Source organism: Lacerta agilis, chromosome 15, assembly GCF_009819535.1.
Source record: "Lacerta agilis isolate rLacAgi1 chromosome 15, rLacAgi1.pri, whole genome shotgun sequence".
Lineage (NCBI taxonomy): Eukaryota > Metazoa > Chordata > Lepidosauria > Squamata > Lacertidae > Lacerta > Lacerta agilis.
The window spans coordinates 17,071,937-17,086,411 of record NC_046326.1 but is presented as its reverse complement, the minus strand read 5'-3'; the positions used below and the strand labels follow the sequence as shown (position 1 = coordinate 17,086,411).

Here is a 14,475-nt window from a genome sequence, read left to right as displayed (position 1 = left end):
TCATGCCTAGAAAGCACGGGGGTCTGGACAGTTTTCCACTTGCCCCATTCTTTTCAGGTAAAACTGAGCAGTTTTGCCTTTCTTCCTGGAAAACCAGTTCTTTAGCGCTAAATCAGAACCAACAGCAATTCTCAGAAAAACCCGATTCCCAATTGTTCTGATGCTGTGCTAAATCTCAGGTTTTTCCGGGTGGAAGTAGTGGAGCAAATGGGCTTGAGAAGCCCTGGGCTCTTCCACACTTCTGCTTGTTCCATGCCTGGAAACAGTGGCATAGTATGGGGGCACAGGGGCGGTTGCCCCAGGTGCAAAATTGTTAGGGGTGCAAAATTTCAACACCTCTTCTTTTCTTATTTCTGCAGCTGCGATCTCCTATGTGACATGGATGATGTTAAGCTGTTGAATGTGCATGTGTACTCCTTTGGTTTCTCTTGCTCCCACCCCTCCATGTGGTCCGGGCAACCCACGCAACACCATGGCCTAGAAAGCATGAGGCTGTTGTTTTCTGCTTGACCAATGCTTTTTAGGTATGGGTCTGAGCAGTTTTCTACTTACACCTTTCCTTTCCCAGGAAAACCTGCTATTTTGTGTTCAATTGGAGCAAACACTGGAGGAAATCCAAATTGATGTTTGATCTGATTGAGCACTAAAGAGTGGATTTCACCTGAGGAAAGGAGCAGGACTAGCGGAAGTGTGGCAAACCTCCAAAAATATGAGCTTTTGCTATTCTGAGAGCAATCGTACATTGACAGCATGGAGGCAGAGGGGGAAGAGAATCTAGAATATGAAGGATGCTACGTAAATCTTTTAAACTGATATTGCTAAGCCTTTATAGGAGCCTCTTCCCCCCTTTTTTACTGAAAAGTAAGGTAAAAAATGCCAATATTAATATCCACACCAGCCATTACTTAAAGTAATTGATATGGGGAAATTATAAAATACATTTTAAAACAATGCATAAATAAATAAAAGCTTTATTGTGGTCCAAAGGCCCATCGAACAATTTCAGAACAAAATACAGTTAAGACAGCCAACCACAAAAGAGAGAGGAACCGAGGCAGTCATTTTGTTTTGTCTCAAGCAGGGCCGGCGCATCCATTTAGGCGAACTAGGCAATTGCCTAGGGCGCCAAAATGGAGGGGGCGCTGGCCAGGCTTGGGCAGGGGGGCGGGGCGGGCTAGCAGCAGCTTCTCCGCTGTAGTCGAGAGGTGCTGCTTGCCCCCTACACCACCCCCAGCTCCCCCTAAAGCAGGCTTTGGTGGGGGATGGGCGGCAGGACGGGCGAGGTGTAGCTTCTCTGCTACAGCAGAGAAACTGCTGCTTGCCTCTCCACCACCCCCCACCTCCCGCTAAAGCAGGCTTTGGCGGGGGGTTGGCGGCGGGACAGGCGAGCAGCAGCTTCTCTGCTACAGCAGAGAAGCTGCTGCTTGCCTCTCCACCCCCCACCTCCCGCTAAAGCAGGCTTTGGCGGGGGGGGGGGAGAAAGTGGTTCGCCTAGGGCGTAAGAAGCCCTAGCACCGGTCCTGGTCTCAAGCATGATGATCCTTGATTCTTTTAACTTCCAAGACAAACTTTGCCACCGCCAGTGTAATATCATTAGACCTGTCATCCAAAAGATATTTAATATGGGAGGCTTCAGATTTTCCCAGCAGATTTGCCGGTAGGGGTTTGATTAAAACAAAGCATATTTTTCTGTTTTTTTGAATGCAACCAATTTTCATCCCATGCTTCCTAGACTTCTATGAGCAAATCCCATATTTTCCTAGCATTCAGGTTTACTTGTAATCACTTTTTTGATTAATTTGAAAGTATTTTGATTCTTTAAACAAAAATTCTTCCATCAAAGACAGCAGGAACAGAATTTTGCCCATAAAAGATGACATCCTAATGAATATGAGGATACAGTGGGAAAAGAAAGACAAAGAAGTAAAAGACATTCTGAGAAAGCTGAACCAGGTGATGCCCAGGGTCACTTTCAAAGATATAATGACCACCACAAGTGCCAGGAACAGCAAGGCCACCATATTAAACCAAAAGGGTTCTTATTGTGTTGGAGACCCCTTGATGGTTCGGCTAGATCTGTACAACCACTTGGGGAAGAGAAAAAAGTACGGAGGAGACTTCTTACGAGTGAGGATCTACTCTTCAAGTCTTAGGGCTGGAGCTTCTGGGCACATCACAGACTATAAGAATGGGACATACCTGGTCAATTTCACTTTATTTTGGGAGGGTGATGTCAAAGTGTCCATCTTGCTCATTCACCCCAGCGAAGGAGTTTCTGCACTGTGGGCTGCGAGGAAGAGAGGCTACGACAAAATGGGTTTCAGTGGCAAGTTTCTGAATGGGACCTCACACGTCTCCACTAACTGTGGTTTTGTCAGAAACGCAACTGCGGATCTGTGTGAGTATCTTGATGAACGAGACCAGGAAGCCTTCTACTGTGTGAAACCAAAGAGTGTGCCGTGTGAAGCTCTTGTGAAACTTCAGGCTGAACTAACAAAGAAATCCTACCTCACGGACTTGGAACAAAGACTTTTTAAGAGGTATTTTACTCTCCTGTCTCTTCTTAATGCATACTAATGCCAACTGTCAATGCATTTTACAACTCGCAGCCCTGGAGCAGGGTATTTTAAGAATTCTGCTGTTCATTCTGCAAATGTTTCATTTTGAGACAGTTTGGGCCTGTGTGTTTGCTCTCTGGAGCTCGTTGGCAGTCAGAAAGCCGTACAGAATCCCCAGGGTCAATGATGAATAAGCGGGTGCAATACGGTGTCTTTTAGAAGTATCTAAAAACAGGAGTTAGAGATATGGCTTTAAAGGGGGATTCGACAAATTCATGAAGGAGAGGGCTATTGCTGGCTACTAGCCATGGTGGCGATGCTCTGCCTCCACAGCTAGAGTCAGCAATCCTGAATACCTGTTGCTGGAAACCACAGGAGGGGAGAGAGAGGTCTTATGCTCATGTCCTGCTTGCAGGTTTTTGGTAAGATGCTGGGCTAGATGGGCCATTGGCCTGATCCAGCAGGCTCTTCTTTTGTTCCCATGAGTGTGTACATGCCCCTTCTAGGGTTGTGCAGGCTAAGATGATTACAAATGGGTAAGCAGCTCCTCTCCCAAGATAGATCCTCCTCCCGGCTTGGTTGTTCAATACAATGATGTGGCAAGCTCCTCGAGATTATTGGAATCTGTTTGCAGTATTGAGGAAGATGTGAAGACGGTTTCATCTGCTGAATCCAAGGCTTCAGCATGCAGTTTGTTACATTGCCAGTTAAATACACATTTGTGTTGCAAAATATTGGCTTTCAACAGTTATGTGGGGCAAACAATTGCTTAATTTCCAGCCGAAGATTGGACAAGTTCCGCAATAGAAGTGAACAGTGGTTGGAGTGGTGTTGGTTGTGTTCTCTGTTAACTTGTTTCTTAGTTAGTCTCTAAGACCCAGACCCAGTCAATCCTCAGAGCACCAATGTAGGGCTTTTCCACACTTACCTTTCCTCCTGCACTTCCTAGGCACAGACCTGTGCTTTATAGCTCCATGTCTGAGTGCTCTTTTCATTGTCCCATAGTTTCACCCACAAAACTTGCTCCTTAAAGATAAAGCATAAAAAACAGCAATTTGGGTTTTCTCTGGTTTGCCATTTGCTCCAATTCAGCATTAAAGTGTGGGCTTTTGTAGGGGGAGCTCCAGAGCAAAAAGAAAGAAAGAAAATCACATTGCAACAATATAGAAGTCATACTTGTCACATTCAGAACTTACATTTATTTAAAATGTTGATGTGCAACTTTCAGAAAGGCATCCAATAAAAAGACAAAAAAACAGTACAATACAATGCGGAATACTTTACAGGGGAAATGCAAGTAATAGAACAAATATTTCCCTTAAGCATTCATTGCACAAGGAGTGAATTGAACCAAATTCCTTTCTTTTTATCAGGTCCATTTTAATGTCATTTTCTACTTGACCCAATAAAAACCTGACAATATACAAAAGGCTTTGCAAAATCAGATTAAGGTTCATCTTCCATTTACAGCAGCAACATGTTAGATGTGAGAATTTAGTGGGAAACATTGATGGTGGAAAGATTCTGAATTTGCTGACTTCCTTTTTTTCCCTTGAAGGGACAAAGTTGGAGCTGAGATCCTGCATCCATTTGTGGGCATCCATGTTGTATCCTGTGGAAGTGAGTCAGACCTTCCGGTTCTCATTGCAATGTTTTGTTGGCACATATAATGAATGTAGGAATTTCGGGGCAAAGTAGGTTTTTTAGCACATCGCAGCCTTCAAATTCCTTGAGATAGGCAGAACCATCCTATACTCCCAACTTGCGAGGAAGAGGGTTACACCACCACAATGACTGCCATATATTACATATGAGTGGACAATCCTTTCAATCTGAGGGCCACCTTACCTCTTGGATAACCTTCCAGGGTTGTATTCCAGTTGTGAGTGTGATCAGAGCAGAAACAGGCAGTGACTGTTTGGGCTTTCAAATTTCAGAGGCGCCCTGTGTGACGCCAAAATCCCTCCCCCTGCCTCTCACCCTCTGTTCCAAGTCATTTTTGCGGTAACCCCTGCAGCGCCCTCTCAGCTCAGTGCCCAGTGAACGTGGATGGCACTGTGGTCTAAACCACTGAGCCTTTTGGGATTGCCAATCAGAAGGTCGGTGGTTCGAATCCCCGTGACGGGGTGAGCTCCCGTTATTCTGTCCCAGCTCCTGACAACCTAGCAGTTCGAAAGCACGGCAGTGCAAGTAGATAAATAGGTACCTCTGCAGTGGGAAGGTAAACAGCGTTTCCGTGCACTCTGGTTTCAGTCACGGTGTTCCGCTGCACCAGAAGCAGTTTAGTCATGCTGGCCACATGACCAGGATAGTTGTCCTTGGACAAACGCCGGCTCCCTCGGCCTGAAAGCCAGATGAGCACCACAACCCCATAGCCGCCTTTGACTGGATTTAACTGTCCAGGGGTCTTTTACCTTTACCATTTTACCAGTGCAGGTCATGCTCCGCTAAATCCGCCTCTGAAACAGCATGGAGCGATGAATATAACTCTTCCCTTTTTACAGTTGTCCACACTCAAAGGTCATTCCTCTTTACCCAGGCCTATGGCTATTAAGTTATGGTCTGTAAAAGCAGAGGAGATGCCTGTTACAATGATGACTCTTTTATTATTAGGCTGTCTGTCAGTATGCTTTTTATTGTGTTTTTATCATTGATGTTCTCTAATGTGTTTTTAATGTTGTACACAGCCCTGGGATCTTTTGATAAAGGGCAGTATGTAAATTGAATTGATGACAACAACAACAACAACAACAACAACAACAACAACAACAACAACAACAACAAACAGTTAGAGAGAAAGATTCCTAGCCAGACAAGAAAGATTCATTATCACAGTGCGGACCCTGAGGTCATCTTCTGATGCCCTTCTTGGTGTGCCGCCTCCTCAAGTGTTCCGTTGTGCCAGAAGTGGTTTAGTCATGCTGGCCACATGACCAGGACAGTTGTCTGTGGACAAACACCAGCTCCTTTGGCCTGAAATTGAGATGAGCGCCTCACCCCACCCATAGTCGCCTTTGATGGGACTTAACTGTCCAGGGGTCCTTTACCTTTACCTTTTACCTTATAGGTCGAATTAAACAGTGCTCAAATTTGTTAAATAAAAATTGCACTGACATGATGGCCGAGTATTGGCAGCATCTCCCGCTGCCTGCCCTCACCCCTGGCATGCTGGAATATGGGGTTCCTCTGTAGAGGACAGTCCTCTTTGAATAGTTAGAAGTAATGCTTTTATTGGGGCCTTGCTCCATGAAGGCATAATGAAAGTTTGTAGCTCAGCCATCAAAAAGGTGTAGAAAGGTTTGGTGGAGGACATGCCATTGGTGCCCTGCTCTACCAGGTGAAAGATTTAGCTATTTTGATTACTATTACTATTATTTATTAAATCTGTTTGCTGCCATTCATCCAAAGATCTAGGACAGGGTGGTTCACAACATAAAAATACAAAATGGAAAATGTAATAAAACCAAAAACAAACCAATGACCCCCCCAAACACATTTAAGAGGTTGTATAGAAACATTTTCATCTGGTGTCTAATGAAAGTGTTGTGGACAAGTGTCCAATTCAAACTGGGTTAACTTAGCCAATGATCATACCGGGAGTAGAAAACAAAAAGCAGTTTATTCCATTATAGCAGAAAGCACAGAGTGAATACTTATACTGTTCCAATGCATTGTTACACGTGAGAAACTCTTGATCCTGATTACAATGGGTTACATACATGTGGCATTAAGCATAGGTATAGGTATCAACAGAAAACCTTGGGGCTCAATTCCCATAATCTTTTGGCCACTGTCCCTTCCCTCCTGGTCATTGCTTTATTGAAAATGCTAGGAAATCTCCAAACACAAAGTCTGAACAATTTATACCTCCCCCCTAAAAGTACACACACTACCAGGAAATTTCCAAACACAAGATCTGCACCAGCACTGTCAGGAAACGTGCAACCACAAGGTCCCTTGCAAGTGGACCTTTTGACTTTTGCTTCTTGAAAGCACCTTGTGGACAGCTAAATGGGTTATGCTTAGTAGGTCATGCCATTTGTAAGCATAATCTAATTGGAGAGAAGCCATCATTATGGACACGTAGGCCAAGAGGATCTCTCTTTCCCTGGGGAGAGCATTCCACAAGTGGGGAGCTCCCACAAAAAGCCTGTTCTCTTGTTGCCATCCTCTAGGCCACAGAGGATGATCACAGAGTCCAAGTTTATTCATATGATGAGAGGTGGGCCTTGATATTCAAATAGAACAACATCCCCCACCCCCAAGGACCCCTTTCCCATGAGTTGTTAAACCCCCCCCCCCCCAAAAAAAAATACAGAGCTGGTCAAGTTGACTGATGGGGTTTCTAAAGCTCAAACAGAATCCTCCATACTATTTTCATCTGCTCATTTTTTTTTCTTTTCCTTTTGGTAGGGAACAAGACAATGGCTAACATGAACTGCAGAGTTGGGATGACTTCCCCGTCTCCCAGTGGCTTTGTTTGGCAGAACCAATGGCATCCTGCTTTCTGCAACGTGCTCAATGGCAGCACCTTGGATAATGTTTACTCTTGCTTACAGGGAAAGCAGGTTTTCCTCCTGGGAGACTCAACTATGTGGCAATGGATCCAGTATCTCTTCAAAAGAGTGAGCAGTACGTTTTCCCACAATGTAGTATTTGGCCTATTAACAGTATCAACTTCTATGTACCCAGAAACTTTTATTATTATTTAATAATAATAATAATAATAATAATAATAATAATAATAATAATAATAATGTAGGGAGACTTCTGTACAGCTTGATGTTGGCTATAAAGAGCCACCTGAACTGATCTGGTTGTAGTGAAAGCCTGATTAGAGACACTTTCCTTGGATGGCAGGAGGGTTTCGTGAAAGTTGGAAAGCTTTGTGAAATGAATGGAATGTTGTCAGAGATCATTCTATTTGGTGGCTGAAGCAGTATGGTTAGAAAGGATCCACCACTGATAGATAGATAGATAGATAGATAGATAGATAGATAGATAGATAGATAGATAGATAGATAGTAAAGGTAAAAGATAAAAGGACCCTGAATTGTTAAGTCCAGTCAAATTCAACTATGGGGTGCAGCACTCATCTCTGCTTTCAGGCTGAGAGAAGTGACGTTTGTCCACTGATAACTTTTCCGGCTCATGTGGCCAGCATGACAAAAACCACTTCTGGCGCAACGGAACACTGTGACGGAAACCAGAGCGCACGGAAACTCCATTTACCTTCCCGTCACAGCGGTACCTATTTATCTACTCATGCTGGTATGCTTTTGAACTTGCTAGGCTGGCAGGAGCTGGGACAGAGCAACAGCAGCTCACCCCATCATGGGGATTTGAACCGCCAACCTTCCGATCAGCAAGCCCAAGAGGCTCAGTGGTTTAGACCACAGCGCCACTCACATCCCTAGATAGATAGATTGATAGATAGCTAGATAGAGGAATAGAGATATACAGGTAAAAAGCAAGGAACTTTTCTGGGGGACTTGTGTATAGGAGAACAGCAGGTTGTGCCTAAGAAAGAGAGCCAGGCTTGCTGCAGATGGGAGTTTTTGGCTGTTTCTCTATTAAACAAGCAACATCTTTATTCAGTAAGTTTTTTTTTGCAAAAAGTAGGAGGGGGGGGACCCCCAAGTCTGCAAAGGTGGTTTTATTAGGTGCAATATATTTTTCATTGTAAAAGTGGAGCAACTTTAAAAAACAACAACCCAGATCCATCTGTGTTTGTCAAGAGGACCTTTCTTTAGACGTAGGTCTACGCAAATGGAATATGACACGTTGCAGGGCTACATAGTGAGCATTTACAAAGAAGTTTGTGTTTCATAGCTTCGGACCAATATACATGCAAATTATTTTCACTTGATACCAGTTTTGGTTTTTCAATTCCTGGGCTCCTGATAATCTTTTAGTGTTTTATTCAGAACTTTGTACAAGGTAATTAACTGGCTTGTCCTGTTCCTTTTCCATTTCTGTTTTGCCCCACTTGAAATGGCCCAGTGATTTCTCAGAGGATTTTACATATATATATATGTAACTTGTCTTTATTTTGCATCTGTTCCCATATTAACGCTTTTGTACTTTGATACCCAAGGACAGTGCATAACCCCTAATGTTGTTGTGGACATGACCAAAAACATTACAATCCATTGGAGAAGGCATGGGAATCCCTTTATCTCTTTGAGATATCTTACCTCATTGAAATCTCACACTTACATTGCTCGAGTGATTGACATGGTGGAAGGCGACAGAGACACGGTGGTTGCCATCTCCTTGGGCCAGCACTTCCGCCCCTTCCCCATTGAGCTCTTCATTCGAAGGATGATCAACATCCGGGGAGCCGTCCAGCGCCTTCTCCTGAGGAGCCCAGATACAAAGGTCATCATCAAAGCAGAGAACACCCGCAAGATGAACGATAACCAGGAGCTATATAGCAACTTCCATGGTTATGCCCAATACCTTGCAACAAAGGATATTTTTCGGCATCTTAATGTTGGTTTCATTGATGCCTGGGACATGGCAATTGCCTACAAAGCTCACCAGCGTCACCCTCCAGAAGACGTGGTCTGGAATCAAATTGTTATGTTTGTAACTCATATTTGTTAACACACTAAAGCACAGCTAGTGTGCAAACTTTAATTAAACAGAGCAGTATATTTTGGATCAGCAGGTATGTTTGTTTAATGCACGAGAGCCTTTGTCAAATGTTGCGTTTGCATGATTTTGTCCCATTGGGTTTCCATAAGAATCCCAGAAGAGCCTTGCTGAGGGTCAGTCTAGTATCACTTAAACTTGCTTGTAAACTTCATCCAATCCTCATGAAAAATTCCAGCCCCAGCCCCAGCAACAGCAACAACAAAAAGAAATTCAAAAAAAGAGAAAAACTCAGTTCCCCTCAGTTCCTACTCAAAAACAAACAAACAAAACAACCCCTGATGTAATATGATCACATCATGCCGTAGCACTTAGTAAACTGGTCATTTCATTCTGTACCAAGGGCGGCACCAGAGAATGAACTGCTGTTGCTATGCTATCAATTTGTGTGAAAGATTCTTGCATTGTAGGGGGTTGGACTAGATGACCCTCATGGTGCTTTCCAACTGTACAATCCTAGGATTCTGTGAATACATCATCACCTCCTAAACGCCGAAAATTATTTTGGTGTCCTACTTCATCCAGATGACACACCAAAGGACAGGAAAAGAAAACAGTAGGGCTGCAATATTTTGTTTAGGAGCAGCTAACCTGTGGCTTTCCAGATGTCCTTAGTTTCTTAACTCCCATCAGCCCCTGCCAGCACAGCCAAGCACCAGGAGGTAATAGGAACTGCAATCTAACATTACCTGGAATTGCCTGTGGTTTAATAGCCCATCTTAAGGTCAAAGAATGCAAATCTCATTTACTTACTTCATAAAATTTCTACACCACTTGATTTTTTTAAAAAAAACAAAAACCACAAAGCAGTTTACAAGAAAATAAAGGAAAGGTTACACCTGTACTTTAAAACATACAAAGATTGTGGTCTGCCCTTATGCCAGTGATAGCAGAAATGCCCCTTACCCCAAGGAGATATATCTAAATAATAATAATAATCCACCTTTCATGTGGTAAAACCAAAAGTCACTGGGAATTGAGAGGAAAGCTCTGCTAGATGTCCTAAAATAATTATTTAATTCCTGTGTTTGTTTAATTTGTATCCTGCCTTTGCTCCCAAAGGAGCAAGCCATTAGAGTTCATTTGCATTCTAGAGGGTGTAACCCAAGCTGGGGTATTGCCCTAGCAAAAAAATAAAATAAAAATTAATTAATTAAAAAAATCAACAAATAATTCTGCGGCATCTTGACGATGAGCCAAGTGACATCTTTTTGTGGTTCTGAGCTATCAGATGCCATCTGATTAAGAAACAAAACTAGTACTTTTCCCTACAGACCGAGACCAAATGGGGGAACCAATGCAGAGATAACAATGAGTGTGTTGGGCAATGAGCAGAGTGCAATTCAATACAGAATCAAATGAAAAGAAACGCAAGTCGAAAGTCCTCATGAGGACCCACTGATGCTTAACAGACACCACATAGTGGATAATGTAAATCAAATCTTAGAGTGGGGCAATTTGCTTTCTACACTGAGTTAGCAAATCTCAGGATTGATTGAAGCCAAGTCCTTTACAGTGGCACCTCTGGTTAAGATCTTAATTCGTTCCGGAGGTCTGTTCTTAACCTGAAACTGTTCTTAACCTGAGGTATCACTTTAGCTAATGGGGCCTCCCGCTGCTGCCGCGCCACCACCACACAATTTCTGTTCTCATCCTGAAGCAAAGTTCTTAACCCAAGGTACTATTTCTGGGTTAGTGGAGTCTGTAACCTGAAGCGTCTGTAACCTGAAGCATCTGTAACCCCAGGTACCACTGGTATTTGTTCCATTATCACAAAGGAGAACAGAGATTATAGGTCCTAGGATCATCATTGCAACATTCTCTTACTTGTTAGTGATTTATTGCTGATTCCCAATGTTGAATGCAATGTCTTCGGTCTTTTATTGGGCTCACTAAATTTTATTCTTTGGTAGATTTAGAAAAAAGAAAAACACATTTTAGAAAGGGGCAAGATTAGACACAGATGCACAATGCATTTAAAAATAATAATCAAGGCTCCGCTTCCCCTTTCTTTCTGCTCAGGGTGATCCTGCCCTCTGCCTGCACCTCAGAGCCAGCGTGTCACACAGGGCTGGGCCTTGGCAGCAGTGCTGTCAAGTATCCCGTTTTCCCCAGGAATCTCCCTTATTTCAAGCAGTTTCACACTGCTATCCCTTATTTTTTATATCCCTTTAATTTCCCGTTTTTTCAAAGGAAGCAGCTCCTCTCCCTCCCCCTGCTGGCCAGGGACTGGGAAGACCTCGCCTCCTTGCAGCCTCAAAGCAAGCGGGAGCCATTTCCCGCGCTTACAGGCGTCGTAGCCCACGGGCAGCGTTTCCAAAATACAGTAAGCCTACTGCGCGCATTCATACCAGTGCCGCCCACTTTTGCTTCTGGCTCCGCCCACCACTGCTATGTGACTGTCCCCGGGATAGGTGAGGCTACTGAGCCCTTATTTTCAAATCCGAAACTTGCCAGCTATGCTTGGCAGTGGCAGCCTCTCTTCCTCCTTGCCCGTTCTTTAGCAGCCGCTATGAGCTGCCCAAGGGAGGAGACTGGGAGCGGCGACTATGGAGAGGCAACAGGGTGCTCCTTCACAGCAGCCACCATCCCCATTGTCATCGCTTGGGACAAGGGCTGGCTTCTCTTCTCTGAGCTCAGTGGCGGCAGTGCTGGCGGAAGAAATGGGGACATTCCGGAATCAAATCAGAAACCGGGATGGCTTTCGTAATTCTGGAAAATCCGGACACTTGGAGGGTATGCAGTTGCCCCAGGCGTCGGAGGGCTCAGCTTGCCAGGGCGTCCCACTAGGGACCTGTGGGACTTAGGCTGTAATGCCAAGAACAGGACTCACACCTGGGCCTCAAACAAGCTCTGCATGGGCCTGGCTCATAGTAACAAGAGACCGGGTCCAATCGCATTTGAATCCACTGCTCTCTCCCCCCCCCCCCCGATTCCAAGCTTTTCAGGATAGGTTATAACTCTAAATCCATACATAGGATGTGGCTTGAAAGTGCAGTCATCCTTCCATAAATCCTTAATGACAACTTGGTTTAAAATAGTGGCAAATTAAATGCACAAATCATTGTTCCAGCAATGGTGTGGAGCCAACAGAAAGCCTGAATATTCCGCTGGTGCTAAAGGGGTTCTGCCTTTGTCTGTACACACTGGCTCTGTCACAGTTCTCCCCCCCCCCCCCCGCCCGCTGTCCCTGGAGGTGGGGCAGGAGGTGGTAAGAAGATGCACTTCTGCTGGAGTGGTCATGTACCCTCCTTTATTCCCCTCTTTGAAGGGGAATTTTCCTCTATTTTAGGGTTGCCATACATACAGAATTTCCTGGACATAGGCGGAATACAGCGGTCAAAAACAGCGTACAGGTGAAAATCACCAAACTGTCCAGGAAAATCTGGACGTATGGCAACCCATGTTGGAAGTGTAGATTTTGGCAAATTTTATTAAAAATAGCTCAAAAACATTTTTTGGGAAAGCTCAACTAAAAAGCAAACTAAATATAAAGCTCAACAACAACTTTGCCCCCCCCCCCCGAAAAAAGCCCAACAACTCTCGTGTTTGGATTTTCACTTTTTGAAATAATAAAGTAATTCTAAGAAGGAATGGTCTAGGCATTGGGCAAGCCTTAGTCTTGCTTGGGGTTGGGTGGGGTGAGAAGATTGTAATATCTGCTTGCGCCTCCCAAAATCTACAGTATATTGTTAAAGGGGTCCGGGAAGAGTTGTTCTGGGTCTCTATGCCCAGGCAGAAGCTTGGACCTCAGCACTCCTCAAGGCAGTGACCAAGGCCGGATTTAGATTTGATGAGGCCCTAAGCTACTGAAGGTAAAAGGTAAAGAGACCCCTGACCGTTAGGTCCAGTCGTGGACAACTCTGGGGTTGCAGTGCTCATCTTGCTTTACTGGCCGAGGAAGCCAGAGTACAACTTCTGGGTCATGTGGCCAGCATGACTAAGCTGCTTCTGGTGAACCAGAGCAGCGAACGGAAATGCCGTTTACCTTCCCACCAGAGCAGTACCTATTTATCTACTTGCACTTCATGCTTTCGAACTGCTAGGTGGGCAGGAGCGGGAACCGAAGAATGGGAGCTCACCCTGTCACAGGGATTCAAACCGCCGACCTTTTGATCGGCAAGCCCTAGGCTCAGTGATTTAACCCACAGCACCACCCGCATCCCTTACTGAAGGTAATAGGTCCCTTTATATGTCCAACTGTCCTTTGTCAATAACAAATTGTTGATTTTTTGTGTTGAATATATGCTATAAATATGGCAATTTATGGACCTAATAGGAGCCTACACAACACAAAACACTGTTGCTGTATGTAGGTTTTATTTGGTTTTTTATCTTATATTTTGGAAATGTACATCCAGGTTTTTTTCCTTTAAATTTTTTGGGGGCCCCCAAGAGAGTGGGGCCCTAAGCTATAGCTTGTTTAGCTTATACATAAATCTGGCACTGTCAGTGACCCCCATAGGGGTCCCCCTATTTGATGTAAGTCATCGGAACCCCCGCTGCTGGTGCACTTCCGGCAGGCGGGCCAGAAGGAAATGGTTGCCCAATTGCCTGTGCCAAACCTCTTACTTACATTTGTTGTCAATAAACTTGACCCCACTCAAGTCGTGCTGTGTCCTTTATTTACCATGCCATCAAAGAGGTGGGGGGGGGGGAGTGCAGAGCCTGAGCATGCAACAGAATGTTGCAGAAGAGAATGCACAAGCAGGTTTCTGGTAACTTCGTTGCAGAATAAATGTGAAATCTCTTGCACAACGAATTTCCATTAGTGCAGCTATTGCACTGAATTCCTCTATTGCTGCAGCGTTTGTGCAACATTACAGGCTCAGCCACACTTGTGCTTGTCTTGTGCTGAGAAAGCTCAGGTCCATGAGGTTTGCCACTTGCCCTGTGCTTTCCTGATTTTTCATTTGCCCCGCTGCTTTACCACTGAATTGGAACAAACATCAATCTGCAGAAAAACCAACTGAGAGGTAAACAGTGAGGTTTTCCCAGGTTTTCCCAGGAGGGAGCAGTGAGACAAGTGAAGGAGTCCTAAAATTCACCTCTGTGCTTGTGAAGGGGAGAGACAGCCTACTACAGTACAAATAATGATGATGAATAAATAACAATGATTGCCGGTAGTTTTCCTGCCTATCCTTCACCACCAAGTCCCAATGCAGTGTAAAAACCTAATATTTAAATCAGATACTCCTTGTTTGAAACAAATAGGAAATTCTCCAAAGCAACCATATTCATGATTGGCTATGTGGTCAGT

At 44.3% G+C, this 14,475-nt stretch overlaps 1 protein-coding gene across 1 annotated transcript; it reads left to right on the top strand.

The window, feature by feature from the left end:
• Nucleotides 1–1,740: 1,740 nt before the first annotated feature.
• On the top strand, nucleotides 1,741–9,222 carry LOC117060211 (NXPE family member 2-like). The gene is made up of 4 exons (XM_033172398.1): nucleotides 1,741–2,540; nucleotides 4,117–4,178; nucleotides 6,972–7,189; nucleotides 8,631–9,222. The coding sequence occupies exons 1-4, from the start codon at nucleotides 1,885–1,887 to the stop codon at nucleotides 9,165–9,167; spliced, it is 1,473 nt and encodes a 490-aa protein (XP_033028289.1). The 5' UTR covers nucleotides 1,741–1,884; the 3' UTR covers nucleotides 9,168–9,222.
• The last annotated feature ends 5,253 nt before the right edge of the window (nucleotides 9,223–14,475 follow it).